The sequence below is a fragment of the Pteropus medius genome, unplaced genomic scaffold (assembly GCF_902729225.1).
Source record: "Pteropus medius unplaced genomic scaffold, Ma_sr-lr_union100, whole genome shotgun sequence".
In the NCBI taxonomy this organism is placed as follows: Eukaryota; Metazoa; Chordata; class Mammalia; order Chiroptera; family Pteropodidae; genus Pteropus; species Pteropus medius.
This window is the reverse complement of record NW_024348304.1, coordinates 1,264,603-1,278,748: the sequence shown is the minus strand read 5'-3', so window position 1 is coordinate 1,278,748 and position 14,146 is coordinate 1,264,603. Positions and strand designations below refer to the sequence as shown.

The 14,146-nt window shown below is 47.2% G+C and overlaps 1 protein-coding gene across 1 annotated transcript; it reads left to right on the top strand.

Annotated features, from left to right (window-relative positions):
- The first annotated feature begins 4,429 nt into the window (after positions 1-4,429).
- On the top strand, positions 4,430-8,597 carry QRFPR (pyroglutamylated RFamide peptide receptor). The gene is given in 10 exon segments (XM_039879664.1): positions 4,430-4,514; positions 4,517-4,604; positions 4,606-4,642; positions 4,645-4,694; positions 6,170-6,230; positions 6,233-6,272; positions 6,995-7,122; positions 7,124-7,271; positions 7,274-7,591; positions 7,751-8,597. Coding segments are annotated over 9 exon segments (699 nt in total). The 3' UTR covers positions 7,336-7,591; positions 7,751-8,597.
- Positions 8,598-14,146: the final 5,549 nt, after the last annotated feature.

The following is a 14,146-nucleotide window of genomic DNA, read 5'->3' as shown; positions in this document are numbered from 1 at the left end:
TTCCAGAGAAAAGGTAAAAAGGGAGACGTGGAAGTCAGTTTACTTGGCTACGAACAACAGCTGAGCACTGAGCAGCCTGAGAGAAGAGAAGGTACTGGAAGGGCGCTGGAGGCTCGCAGGGCCGTCCAGAGGGCCTGGTGGGCACCGGGCGCGCTCTGAGTCAGCGGCTGCTCGGCCGCGGTCAGTTACTGGCCGCGGTCAGTTACTGGCCCGGGGAGCTTGGGCCGCACAGTCCGGCCTTCCTTCCATCCTCGCCATGCTCGGGACGGGCCTGGGCCGCTCCGGCCTCGGCTTCCCTGGCAGGGGCTCCCACATCACCGGCCCACCTGGGGGACACACGCACCAGAGGCTTTTTGGAAATGCAGGAGGATGATGGACAATCAAGACGTGAGGGAGCAGCCATTCCAGGCAGGCTCTGAGAAACAGCTCTGATAGTAAAACCAGATACTCCCCCAGGGAAAAACGGGAAGCACAGCCCGAGAACACAGTGCCTTCCTTATACAGAGAATTCTAGGACTATCCTGGTTTAAAATGGTCGTTTATGAGAAGAACTGCCACGAAGGACACATTCTTGCAAAATGGCTGGGGCCCGTGCGATTCACATCAGGAACGCTGAGATGCAGAAGGAGCTGGCCGAAGAGTCATCAGAGAGCTTTCCGGAGCAAAGAGCTGGAACAGGGTAGAGAGAAAAACCAGACTCTTTAATGCCTAGTTTGCTTTCGTCTTCTGGACCTTGAAAAACGATCGCTCCATAATAAAAGGACAGAGCAGAGACGGCTAAAGCAAAAGTCAAATATCTACCTCTTATTCAGAGAACTCAAATCTGCAGCCTCGATAAATTACATGTCAGGCCGCTGACGAAACGTGGAGATGTGGTCACGGAAACCCTGTTAGTGATGTCTTAGAAAGCTGGCTGGACCAGCGTCAGAAGTACTGAGATGGGCAAACGCTGACAGAGTCATAAAAAGAGTAAGATGACAGATTACAGAGCCGCCGCTTGGTGCCACATTCTCGCCAGACGAGTAAACGGATGATTTGTGAGCAGGAGACACGTGGCCCGGGGCGGCCGAGATAAGCGAGGGTGAGGTGGTGGAGGGAGCCAGTGTCGGGACATGGGCTCAGGGCCTCGTTGCTGGCACACCGCTGTGGACGTGAGCAAAGCCCTTGACCCCTCCGAGCCGCAGAACCGTCATCGGGGACACAGCATCACAGCATCACAGCATCACAGCACCAGATGTCCTTCGTGGGCAGCTTACCGCAAACAAGCTATTGACCTCACACGTACCCAGTTTACCTCGATTCTTTCCATCGGGCTGTCCGATGACAAAGGAGTGGCCATTTTTAAAAGAACGCACCCTGCACTGGGTGCTCATGTCGCTTTGTGAAGGATTCAGACTGCACGCACGTGACCATGGGGCGTTATTAATCCCTCTTCACGAACCATGAAATCGAGGTTCGTGGTGGCTAACTCGTAGATCAGATGAATCGAGAGCAGGGAGTGTCCTGATAGGAAATCGGGTGGCTAGTCCCCCACGCTATCGTGACGGACAAGATCAATATATTTAGGATGGATGAAGCTACGATGAGATCACTACAGTGACTACTACAATAATAATTCTTATTTGTTTGTGCCTAAAATGTGTTGATAAAGGATCCATGTGCATTTCATAGAAAGTTTCTTCTGGGATTCCTTTAACCTAGGCCTGTCTAACTTGTTTCAAAATAAAATTTGGTTGAAAGAAGAGAAAAAATTCTGATCAAATTTTCAAGAAACTGGAGAAATACCTAGGTGAGTGATTTATTCATATATATTTTTTTAATATCTGCACACATTTTTTTTTCCTTAGTCACAGGAATCTTCAATGAATAGAAATTTTCTATTAAATAGACTCAGTTTATTTCAGGTTGATTTCAAGTACGACAGACACCAACCATTTGAAAATTCTAGCACAAAAGACTAGTTTTGGTTCCGGTCACAGAAGACGGTGTTCAGACCCAAGTCAATGACACAGTCCTACAGTTCTTGCCTGAGGCAGACCACACCCCGAGCAGGCTGGGTTCCCACGGGCCACATCCAGGGAGGAGTAGCCGGGGCAAGTGGACAAGATGTAGCAGTGACGTGGAGGTGTCTCTCAAGTAGTGGACAAGACATAGCAGTGACATGGAGGTGTCTCTCAAGGGCGTGAGGGGCTGCTGTTTGGAAAACGCAGTTGGTTAGTCCTGAAACTCTCTGAAAGCAAAACTAGAACAGGTGGGCGGAGTTATCGAAAAGCTCTTTGTCCACCTTCCGAGGTTAAGAGCTTCCTTGTCACTCACCCCCGCCGATCAGATGAATGTCGACAGCCTCCGGGTGCCACGGTGAACGCGTGGGACTGCGCGAAGGAAGCAGACGGAACTCCTCGCTCTCGGCGTGTCTGCGTTCTCGTGGGTGTGGGGACACTTTCAGAAGACGATGACACCAGTGAGTAACCGAGATGGCACGCTGGGAAGTGGACGGGTTGTGAGGAGTGGGCTCGGAGAGATGAGGACCGGGAGGAGGTGACGCCGGGGGGAGGACGGGCTGCAGCCACGGATGTGGTTGCTGAGCAAGTCGGCCTCACCGGGAGGCTGAACCGGAGCCGACTTCGGTGGAGGGCGCGGGGCGTTCCTTGGGGAGAAGGCTCCGAGCAGAAAGAAAAGCCAGGAGAAGGCCTGAGGCGGGCGTGTGCCGGGGGCGCCTCTTCCACAGAGACCGGTGGGCGTTTGTGTCAGGAGGTGGAGAGGGGATTTGTTTCGGCGACGGCTTGGTCTGCGTGAATTCTGAGGTCCCTTTGCCGGCTCCACACGTCCTCCTGGCTTTGCTCTCACTGGGCTTCTCCTCTCGGGAGCGACAGAGTGGACGATGTTCACGGGGGTGGCAGCAGCAAGGTGGTCAACTTAAAACTGCCACCCCGCTTCCCGACACGAACAATGTGAATTCACGCCACCCACGCGCCTGTCGAAGGCCCTTTGTTCTAATGCCGAGCTCTACCCGGAGCAGAGACAACATTTCATGTCGGGAAAAGCGCAAAGCCCTGTCTGCACTTACGGGGCCTTGATCCAGGTGGCTCCGGCGTCCGCAGTATATTTTTTTTTACTGGTTCCCCATAGCAAGATTCGGGTTGGGTGACGTGTGTAGATTGGGAGAAGGGTGAGGACGAGGCCGGACCTGGGGATGTGGGCGCCGGTGTGACACTTCTGCCTGGGCCACTCTCTGAAGCAGTGTGTGTTTAGAAATGGAAGTTCTGAAACTGGTTTCCATAGAAGCGTCTGAGCATGCTCTCAGCATCTTTGCTGTCCCCAGGACGATGCCCCTGTTTGGAAATGGCCGGCCCAGGCTTGTGCTCTGGGAGGTGTCGATATGTGGCCATCACAGTTCCTAGCCCTGGTGGCCTCTGTCTACATGAAGTCAGAATGGATTTTACTTTAATATCCTGTCCGCAGGGTGTTTGGATCTTGAAATGGTTATTCACTGAGTGTTTTCGTTCCTAGTCATATCTATAAAATGACGCCTGGATCAGAACTTGAAGTTTCTTTCCTCCGGTGAGAATACCAAAAAGCTTTCTCCCCTCATTCAACTGGAATTGAAGATCGGTGATAATATTTGCTGGGAATGAAGGCAGAGGTATGTCTAAGATCTAAGGATTCTTCCTCTGGAAGCTAGAGCGTGACGAAAATGACAACAGTTTTTATTAATTCTCCAATTTTTATTCCTATTATCTAGAGAGATGACTTTCGAATATCCTTTAAATGTTTAGTTTGTCCCTTACTTGCATTTGCTATTTTATTAATAGTTATTAATCATACTGGAACTCATGAGTCTGTCAGAAATAGTATTAATAAACAGACATCCCATTTCTGCAAAATACATACCTCAAAGGCTTATAACTGAATCTGAATATTTGTAGATTAGCGATATTCGAACTCCGATTTCTCATTCATCTCGGAATGGTTGCCTTTCTCGAGTCTCTACAAGCCGCTTGATCACTGCCATCTGAAATGGCACCGACAAATGCGGACTCTCGGTGCTTAGCCACTGGGAGGACCCTGATGCTGTGTCAAAACGTGTCTCCGCACCAGCTGGGGAAGCAAAATAACGCAGCGCTAAACCAGCGGGCATGAGGACACACATCACGTTCACACACACGTTGGTCACTGACACGCTCTTGCACCCAGCTGCACACTTCCGACCATAGGGCAGAAGGTTAAGATAAACAGCGAGCGGGCCGTGGACCTCCAGTCCATTTAAAAGAGGAAAGAAAGTACAGAACTCTTAAGGATTTAAGCAGCGAGGTGGGCAAACCACACTGCACAACAAAAGAACACTCGACCTCGTATGTCACTGGAAGCACGTAAGGGTCTGAACGCCGCGTTCCCGCAGTGCTCGGCTGCTTTCTGTACCTCGGTGCCCATGGCTGGCTCTCCTAACAGAGTCGTTCTTATTTTGAAGATTAAGTACGATTTCTCACACGAGAAAGAACACGTCTGCTTAGAAGAGCGGGCAGCCCCGCGCAGCGGAAAAGCTGTACCGCGTTTACCCCGCTCACCCCCTTCCTCCGGCCTCTGCTGGTGATGCTCGGCCTGCTCGGCTTATGCGCTTTGGATCAACCAGCGAGTGGGGGATGTAGCTCGGCGCTTCGAACCATTCGCGGAAAAGAAATGTCGAAAATAGCCAGGTCCGTTCAATGAAATAGTCACCTCTGCTCAAAAGGTCTTCAACTGGTTGTGCTGGAAGGGATACTTACCAGGGCTCTCAGAGTTCCTGGGCGATTTAGTCGAAGTGTCATCTGTCGTTCACATGTAGGGCATGTCTTTAAGCTTCCGAGATTTTTACGTGTGGCAGAAAGAAAGAGCGAGATCGCCGGCTCCCACATGAAGGGGGAAGCCACTGTCACAGAGAGACGCTTCCTTGGAATTTGGAAGGTGCTGTCCTTCCATCCACACGTCGTTTCCATGGGCTAGGAAGGGCTAGGCGCGCTCTCCTCTCTGCCGCTCCCTGGCCCCGTGACGCGGGCAGGTCCCCTCACCCGCACGGCCCCGGCCTTCCTCAGCGTACCACGGAGCATCACGACACCCGTCCGTGCTCCCTCCCACCCGAGGACGACGCTAACATACGGGAGATGACACTTAGGATAAACCTTTGGGAACCAGAGCCTGCCATTTACTTTCAGTGACTAATTATTGATATATTTGATTTTCACCTAAGCATTTTTGCTTTCTGGATCATACTCATTAGTAGAAAATTTAAAACACAATTATACTACTATGGGACCTGTAGTTCATATGGTTTATTTTATAATCCACGTCGAATGGCTATTAAAAATAAAACCCAGTGTCTAGTGGTTTGATGAGATTTTACCGTTTATTCAAGTGTGCAGTGACCTCTAGTGCCCAGTTTGTATATTAAAAAAAATCCCCCCTGTCAATGTACAGCAAGCACCTTGGAACTTCCTGCTGATTCAGCTTTCCCCCTTCCTCAGAAGGAAAGGGCCGCCACGTTAAAAACGAAATAATAATATGATTTCTGATAGATGTAAAGCACCATGCAGATATATAGACTCCTTGCAGATGTGAATCTTCTTTACAGGAGTAATGGAGAAAACGAGTTAATCATGGTATTTAGAGATATAATAAAGGATTACATTTTAATTATATCCTTAGGGCTTCCCATATTTCATAAATATTGATATTTTTCAATCACGAGCATGAGCGCTCTTCAATATAAAGTGACGAAGAGCTTACACACTGAGGGAGACCTCCTACGTCTCATCCGAACCAGCCCTCATTAGTTTCGATCCCTTGCTAGTCAGCTGACTTTGCAAGTTACTTAACCGTCTCTGAGCCTCAGTTTCTGCATCTGACCGATGGCTTGTTGGGAAGGTTAATGGCATAATCCACGCTCAGCAGTCTGCAGAGAGCTAGACCCAGGATAAGCACACATCACAAGGAAGTTCATAATGTGAGAAATATAGGGATGAGGGTAATAGCAATGGAAATGATGGTGAACGGCCACATTTAACCACAAACTTCATTGATATTTGCAAAAGTATGGGTGAAAGGTCTGGGCTCAAACTTTGTTTAATAGCTTTGCTGTCAGTTTGTTACCTTTGCCAAGGAGAACTACACTAACAATGAATCCCCGTGAGCCCAGGAAGAAGCAGCGAGCTGTCATCACGATGGTGACAGTGGTGGCTCTCTTCGCTGCGTGCTGGGCTGGGCACCTTTCCACATTGTTTACATGATGACGGAGTACAGTCAGGGCTTGCCATTCTCATTTGACAGAAGTTCTCGTTTATTTCCTGTGAGAATGGACGATGAATCGTTGAAATTTTTGCTATTCCCTTGGGTCATCAAACATCAAGTAATAGATTTATATTTTCGAGATTATTACGTGGTAATTACATATGACTATGACCAAATTTTTTAATAATTACAGAAGGCCAAGGAAAGCTTCTGAGAGTCTCCTTCCATGCTATGCCTTCTTAAGTTCTGTTCTCCTCAAGCCACTTAAATATTGGGAGCGGTGTGACATCCTGTGAGTGGTTCTCTATTGGGAACCCTGGCTTAAACCACATGAATTTAATACCATGTGGGATTTTGGGCGGCTTCTCAGTGAATTCTAATGATCTGAGATGTCACATGGTTCTCAGATGACTGTTTCTATAACACAAGTGGACATATGAAGAGTCGCTACTGCTTCCAGTTTATATGACACTTGGGATCAAGCTGAAATGGAGTGAGTCCCCCGATATGTGCGGGGCACCCGGCTATGCCTGTAGGCCTCTAAGAATGAAGACTCATCACAAGGTCATTTTCCTTCAGACATCAATGGCTAGCCCCAAAATGGTCTTGAGAATTTTTCACACTTTTAATCACTTGTCCAAGTGTGTTTGGTAAAGATAGATGCTAAACAGAAATTTTATTTTATGCTCATTAAAACGATGATGCATTTTCGAGAATTTCTTTTTTATTTCAGGCAGTTTTGAAAAGGAACACGATGATGTCACAATCAAGATGATTTTTGCCACAGTGCAGATAATTGGGATTTCCAGTTCCATCTGCAATCCCATCGTGTATGCGTTTCTGAATGAAAATGTCAGAAAGAAACTTTTTATCTGCAGTTTGTTACTGCATAGTAAAAGAAACTGTCTCTCCGGCAGGGAGGCGTGGAAATTCGGCAATGACCGTGACGCAGAGGAAAGCAGTGACTGGCTGCAGAGAGAACCCGGTGGGGGGAGCCGAGGGAGAGGCATTTGCGACGGCAACGTGGAAGTCAGACTGTGTGAGCAGCCAGAGGAGAAAAGACGCCTCAGATGACAGCCCTCCCTGTGTCATTGTGAACTTCTGAGAATTCTACTTTAGGCTGTGGGCGTTAATTATCATAGTGTCTTCATAATGAATGCCATTCGTATCTTAATCTGAAGAGAAAATGAGTTTGAGCGAAGGTCAAAGACGTTTTTTATTCGTCAAATGATGAAAAGAAGGAACCTTAAATCGTTTTTCCACAAAAATGACATTATACATGAAAATACAATTTCGAAAAATTAGTGAGCCATCCTCGTAGATTATAAAAGTGAGCTTAAAAAAAAAATCTTTTACAGAATAAATTATCTTGTTAGTAGCTTTCCCCCCAGCCAGTCAATGTAATGTGGCTTATGTATTGTTACATTGAATAAGAAAATAACTTTAAAATTATCTCTTCTCTCTCTCTCTCTCTCTCTCATGAGTTTAGCAGCTGAGTGCTATCATGTGATTTCTAGTGCACGGCTGAAGCTCGGTGATAACGTCTCTTGCAGATGAGGTCTGTCCAATCATTAAGAAGATGGAGAAGCAACAATATGACAGATGAATGAGATTTAGAGGCAGATGCCAAGGCTTGAGCTTCTTGTAGCCCTACCAGTCACAATGCTCACGACTGGCACGTCACTGAACCTCTCCAAGGCCCCGTTCCTTCCCGCGGCCACGGTCACCGCCAGAGCAGGGGCGGTGAGCAGCAAAGCCCCTTTCCTCCCACGCCCCCTGGGTTCTGAAGCTTCGTCACCGCTCCTCAGGTCTCAGGCCTCCCCATCTGCCCCTTTCTCTGCCAAACCTTCAACTCGTGCTGTTTTGTAACTGGTTACATTCTCCTCAAAAGGAGAAAAATCCTGAGATCCTCCTTTGAAGGCTGACTGAAATATCTGTAGACCGAGCCATCGCAAACGTTTGTGTTTTTAAGCCCTTCGCCTCCGCTGGGGGAAGAAGGCCTTCCTGGCAGGTGAAGGGCTTCGGGCTCAGTCCGCGGATGAGCGAGCATCGGCTCCAAGGCCACGGAGCTTCGGGGTGGCGGGCGGTGGGCCAGGAAGCGGAGCGGAGCACCCCACTCGCGGTCCGCGCCTAACTCCCCTTCACCTCCGCGCCTCGCTTCTCTGTCTTCTCTGCTCACCCCGAAATGTCACGGACCGGAGGCGCCCGCTCCACATCTGAGATTCCCAAAGTCCGGTCGCAGCCTCGTGGCCCAGGTGCTTCTGCTGCTTCCAGTCTTCCAGCCCCGGATCAGGAAGGGGGCAAGCTCAGGGAGGTCCCCGGTCCCCCACCTGTAGAGCTTTGAGGTTTGGGAACCCGAGACCTCAGGACGTAATGGGTCTTTCAAGATTCGGACACGTCGTTTTATATGCATGGGTGAACGAAGCAGGCGGAACGGTGTGTGGTATTGGGGAAAAATGTCTTTATGACACAGGAAATTGTAACAAAGTCAAGAGGGGAAAACCGATGATTTGGTTGTGTTGAAGTGGACTCGTTATGGCTTATTCATGTACACTGTCCTGCTGCGGTGCCGAGTTACCCTGCAGCGAATCAATGATTATCGTCAACTCCTTAAACCATTAAAAATGGATCGGATTCGCTGGTTTTGGTTATTCTTATTTAATCAGCAAACATCCATGACTCTTCCTAAATGTGATGTACACATGCTCCAAATATGACTTAATGAAAACCAGATGAATCAACACGGTTACTAACCATTTAATTATCGAGATTAGAGTTTTTAAAAATGCTGCACCGTTGTAGAGCTTGATCTAAAACATTTAGACATTAGATAATGATTTAACTGTTCACTGTGAAATCTCCTGACAGCCCGTGAAAGCTTTCCTTTTTGTGCTGTCATTACATGAATGCCGTTTCAGAAACAAAAATAGCGATGGCAGATTTCTTGTCCTGTAAATATAATCCTCTTGCTCTGTGGTATAAGTTTAGAAGAGAAATCTAGTCCGATCCATTCCTGAGAAACTTCTGCTATTAGGAGCCGAGGAAGCCCCTGCGTCTGGTGTGGACACTGCGCCTGAGATGCTGTGACACAGTGTGTGAGTCAGTCCACTGAGAGGTCACCGTGCATCTGAGAAAGCCCTGGCTGGGCCTCGCTCTTCCCCCTGCCCTCACAATCCCCTCTCCTGAGCTTCTTAAACCCTGGGCTTCTACCCAGGGATCTGCTCTTGCCCCTTTTCTCTCTCTCTCATTTTATTCTATCTGGTTTTTCCCTTATCTGGTGCTCGGAGTGAGAATTGAAAAGGTCTCTTTGGATGCAGGAGGTGGGGTTGCGGAAGGGTACAGAACGCTAGTCTTTTGTTTATTAGCCCTGAAATCAGTGGAAAGACGTGTATCACTGCTCAGACCTCTGCGCCCTTTTACTTCATCCTGGATCATTGTGTGCTGAAGAGCTGTGTCTTTCCCCCCACGCGACCGAAGAACAGCCTTCTCTTCTCACAGTTCCGTGTAAATCGGGACACCAGCTACGGCATGCTGCTTTGACTGAAGACCAACTTCTAGTTCAACGTGACTCTAGAAAGAGGAACCACATTGCAAGGCTTCTGTACTTTATTTGAACACTTACACATTACAATAGTCAAGAGAATGTAGCACTGGCCTAAGGAGAGACATAAAAGTAAACGCAGAAGAACAGAGATACCAGATGTCGATGTGCATACGCGGCCAACTTATTTTGACCGAGGTGGCAGCATGATTCAATGAGGAGAGGAAAGTCTTTCGAGCAAATGGTTCTGGAACGACTGGATATCCAGGTACCAAAAATCCGACCTTAATCCTTATACGACATACAATTAACTCGTAATGCATCACAGACTTAAATACGAGACCTAAATCTGTAAAATTTCTAGAATAAAACATGGAAGAAAATTTCTGTGCCCTGGATTACGTGAGACAAAGAATTCACAGCCAGGGCATTTAGAGCAGGAAGCCTAAGAGGAAGCATTGATGAAATGAACTCCATCGAAAAGCAAACAAACAAAAAACATCCGTGCATAAACATTTATAACTGCTTTATTCAAAATTGCCAAAAAGTGGGAATGGTCCAAGTGTTTATCAACTAGTGCATGAATAAAAGAATTGTGTTAAAGCTATTCAACTGCAAGTAACTCAGCAGAAAAACGCATCAACTACTGCAATGATGAGGAGTAATTTCAAAAGTATTGTGCTAAGTGAAAGAAGCCAGGCGGAAAAGACTGTATCCTCTACGATTCCACGTACATGAAATTCCAGAAAAGACGAAACTCCTAGGATAGAAAACAGGCATGCGGTTGCCGAGGACTAGCTAAACGCGGGCAACTGAACGAAGAGGGCATTCGAGGGACTTTTTTCACACAATAGGAATGTTCCATGTCTTGATTCTGGTGTGGTTACTTAACTTTATACATCAGTGAAAACTCATCGAACTGTACACTTTTAAAGGGATGACTTTATTGTGTGCAAATTATACTTCGGTTTTTAAAAATACTTAACGGAATTTCGTGCTTCAGTGCAAAAGTTCCAAATCCTTGTTTCGGTTCCTTGACCTGCCGAATACGATTGACGGCAGGAAAAGTCTCGTGGGAGCCTCTGAACGCACTTCCACCAGTGCCCGGGTAAATCAAAACCGATATTGCTTGCCAGGGAGAACAACAGATTAGTGCTATTCTCAGAAATTTAAATGACACACACATGTACCCATCATATCCCCACTGACTTCACCAGCCGGACCCCTGCCCAGCCTGGATGGGTCGTAATCAATGACGGTAGACTCCTCGAACTTGACTGGTAGCTTAGGAGCTGCTGCTGGGCTGATGCACCTACCGGAGCAGGTGACCACGGCCTCCGGGGCGCTGCACGTGGCTCTGGACCAGGCACGTGTTGTTGTCAGTGCCTCTGAAAAGGAGAATCGTGGCCGTTCACAGTCACCGGGGAGGAAGAACAGAACGCACCCCACGGTTGCAACCAAGATTATCTTAATTTGCCTGTCCCTTCACAACATAGTCCAAAGGGACATGAACTGTCTGAATATTCGACCGGAAATCATTTTGGTCCATTATATTTATCACGTTATATTACTTAGATATGATAAGCAAAAAAATGGGGCAAGGACTCTGCCGTCATAGCCACACGTGCCCCAAAGATAACGGAGTCAAAACGAAGATTTAGAAGTTGCCACATAGGTGACGTTTTTAGAGCCTTGTGTTCTGGGAAACATCAGGACACAGCTTTCAAAGTGAGTTGCGGGCTTTTGTCCCCCGGTCCTGCCACCGCCAACGAAAAACTCTGGTGCTTGGCATGTCTCTGGCCTGGGGGGCATCCTCTCCTGCTCTCGGGCGCGCTGCTCTGACCCGCTCACTGTCCATACGGCAGGCTGCTAGACTGCAGAACAGCAGGCCTGGCACTCGGACTGTGTGACCGGGAAGATCCGATGTCAAGGCTGCAGCATGTGGGATGCTGTCACTGGATCATCTGGCCCACGGACGCCACAGAAGGGTCTGTGTGAGGTAAAGAGGCCCCCGTGTCTGGATCACGCCCCTGGGTGCTAATGCAGCAAAGAGCTGTTCGCCACCCGAACGCGGCTCCTGCCAGGCTCCTGATCACTGGGAGGGACCAGCTGTCACTCCCCCCAGGGACCGCGTGGAGAAACGCCCATCGTGAGCGGACACTGTCACCTCCACCAAGCCATCGGCTGGGCCGTCGCAGGCGGAATTCACCGTGGACCGGGAGAAGCACACCCAGGATCGGGGCAGGTCCGCAGGGCGACACGGGCGGCACCAGCAGTGCCGCGTGCCTCCTGTCACCTGCCTCTTCTTGGGCTCACACCGACGGTCTCACGTGCGTCTGGACGATCAGTTACCGGCAGCGGCGTGTCTCCCACTGTGATTCTGCATCCGCCCCTCTCCTCGTCTGCATCGGCCTCCGTCAGCTTTCGCTAATGCAGTACGACTAGATTCTCAGGCGCATGCGCAGTCAGGATTCTTGTGTCTTTCTTTGTAATTGGCCATATTATGACGAACTGTTCCTTTTTTATCTCCTGCAGCTACAGGCGAGTTTTCAAAGAAAATGCATTAGTAATAGACATTCTGTAAATATTTAATAAGAAGTTAAAAAAATGTGTGATTTTGTTCATCAATGGAAACAATAACTCGAAAACAGAAAAAAAAACAGAAAAACACCAAAACCCTGAGTGCCTAGCAATAGCGACGGCTAAATAAATTATGTTACGTCACCCAGATGACCTTTATCTTCAAAGGATGTTTATTGCCAAGCGTGGCAGGAGAAGTAATGCTAATAAAATATGAAAATTACATATTCGCGAATTTTCTCCTAATACTCAACCTGATCCTGTCTACTCCCCATATAGACTGTAAAAATAAAATTCCTTGCTGCATCTCTCCAAACTTATTTTTAAGTTCTTAGCTCACCGCCGTTGCCTTCACATGATTTCTGCTTTACTGCCCTAAAATTCAGCCTAGAGCCATTTAATTCCATTATCTATTAAAACCAGCAGGTTCTTTAAATACGATGTTGAGAAGTTAATTGGTATGAGAAACGAGAAAAAAAAAGCAGTTTTAGCTACTTTTCGAATGTAGTATTCGTGGATTTGATGAGGCATACAGGAGTCCTTGAAATGTTGGAACTAAAGCAGACCAACCCTTTTTAATTAATAAGCGTGGACTGGCAGTGCATTGTTCTCATTCACTGATTCGGCACATATTTTTGGAGCAAATCATGAAGAAATAGTACATCTGAACAGACTGGAGATTGAATCGGTAATCAAAGAACTCACGACAAACAAACGTCTAGGACCTTTTAGAAGGCTTCGCTGGTAAATTCCAGCAAACATTCAAAGAAGATTTAATATCTATCCTCAAATCTTCCACACAATTGGAAGGAGGGGAACACCTCCAAATTCGTTTTATGAGGCCAAGCATTCTCCTGATACAAAAACCAGACAAGGATACTGCAAAGAACGAGGACCAGAGGCCAATATTCCTGATGTACACAGATTCAAAAATCCTCGACAAAATAACAGCAGATCAATTTAAACAAGATATTAGAAGGATCGTACACCACGATTTAGCAGGATTTATTCCAGGAATGCAAAGCTGGTTCAACATCCACGAATCAATCAATGGGACCCATCACATTAACGCAATGAAAGATAAGAATCCTATGATTGTTCCAATGAAAGAAAAGCTTTTGGCAAAAATCCAACATCCATTTATGATAAAAACTCTCAACCATGTAGGTTTAGAGGGAATGTAGCTCAACGCAATCAAGGCCATCCATGACAAGCCCACAGCTGACATCATGCTCGAGGGTGAAAAGCTGCAAGCTTTTCCCTCGAGAGAGAAACAAGGTGAGGGTGCTCACTCATCACTTTTACGCGACACAGTATTGGAAGCCATAGTCAGAACAATTAGGAAAAGAAGATCAGGCGTCCAAACTAGCAAAGAAGTAAAACTGTCACTACTTGCCGACGACATGATTTTATACATAGAAAACCCTAAAGTCGCCACCAAAATACGGTTAGAACTCATAAATGAATTCAGCAAAGTTACAGGGCATAAAATCGATATACGAAAATAGATTATGTTTTTATATGCTGACGACAAACTAGCAGAAAGAGAATTTAAGAAGAAAATCCCATTTCTAATTGTATCAGAAAGAATAACTAACGCCTAAGGATAAATTTAACCAAGGAGGCGAAAGACCCGTACGCTGAATACTATGCCGCCGATGGCAGAATTTGAAGAAGACGCAAATAAATGAAAAGATACTCCTTGCTCCTGGATTAGAAGCATTAATATTGTTAAAATGTCCATAGTACTCAAAGCAATCTGCA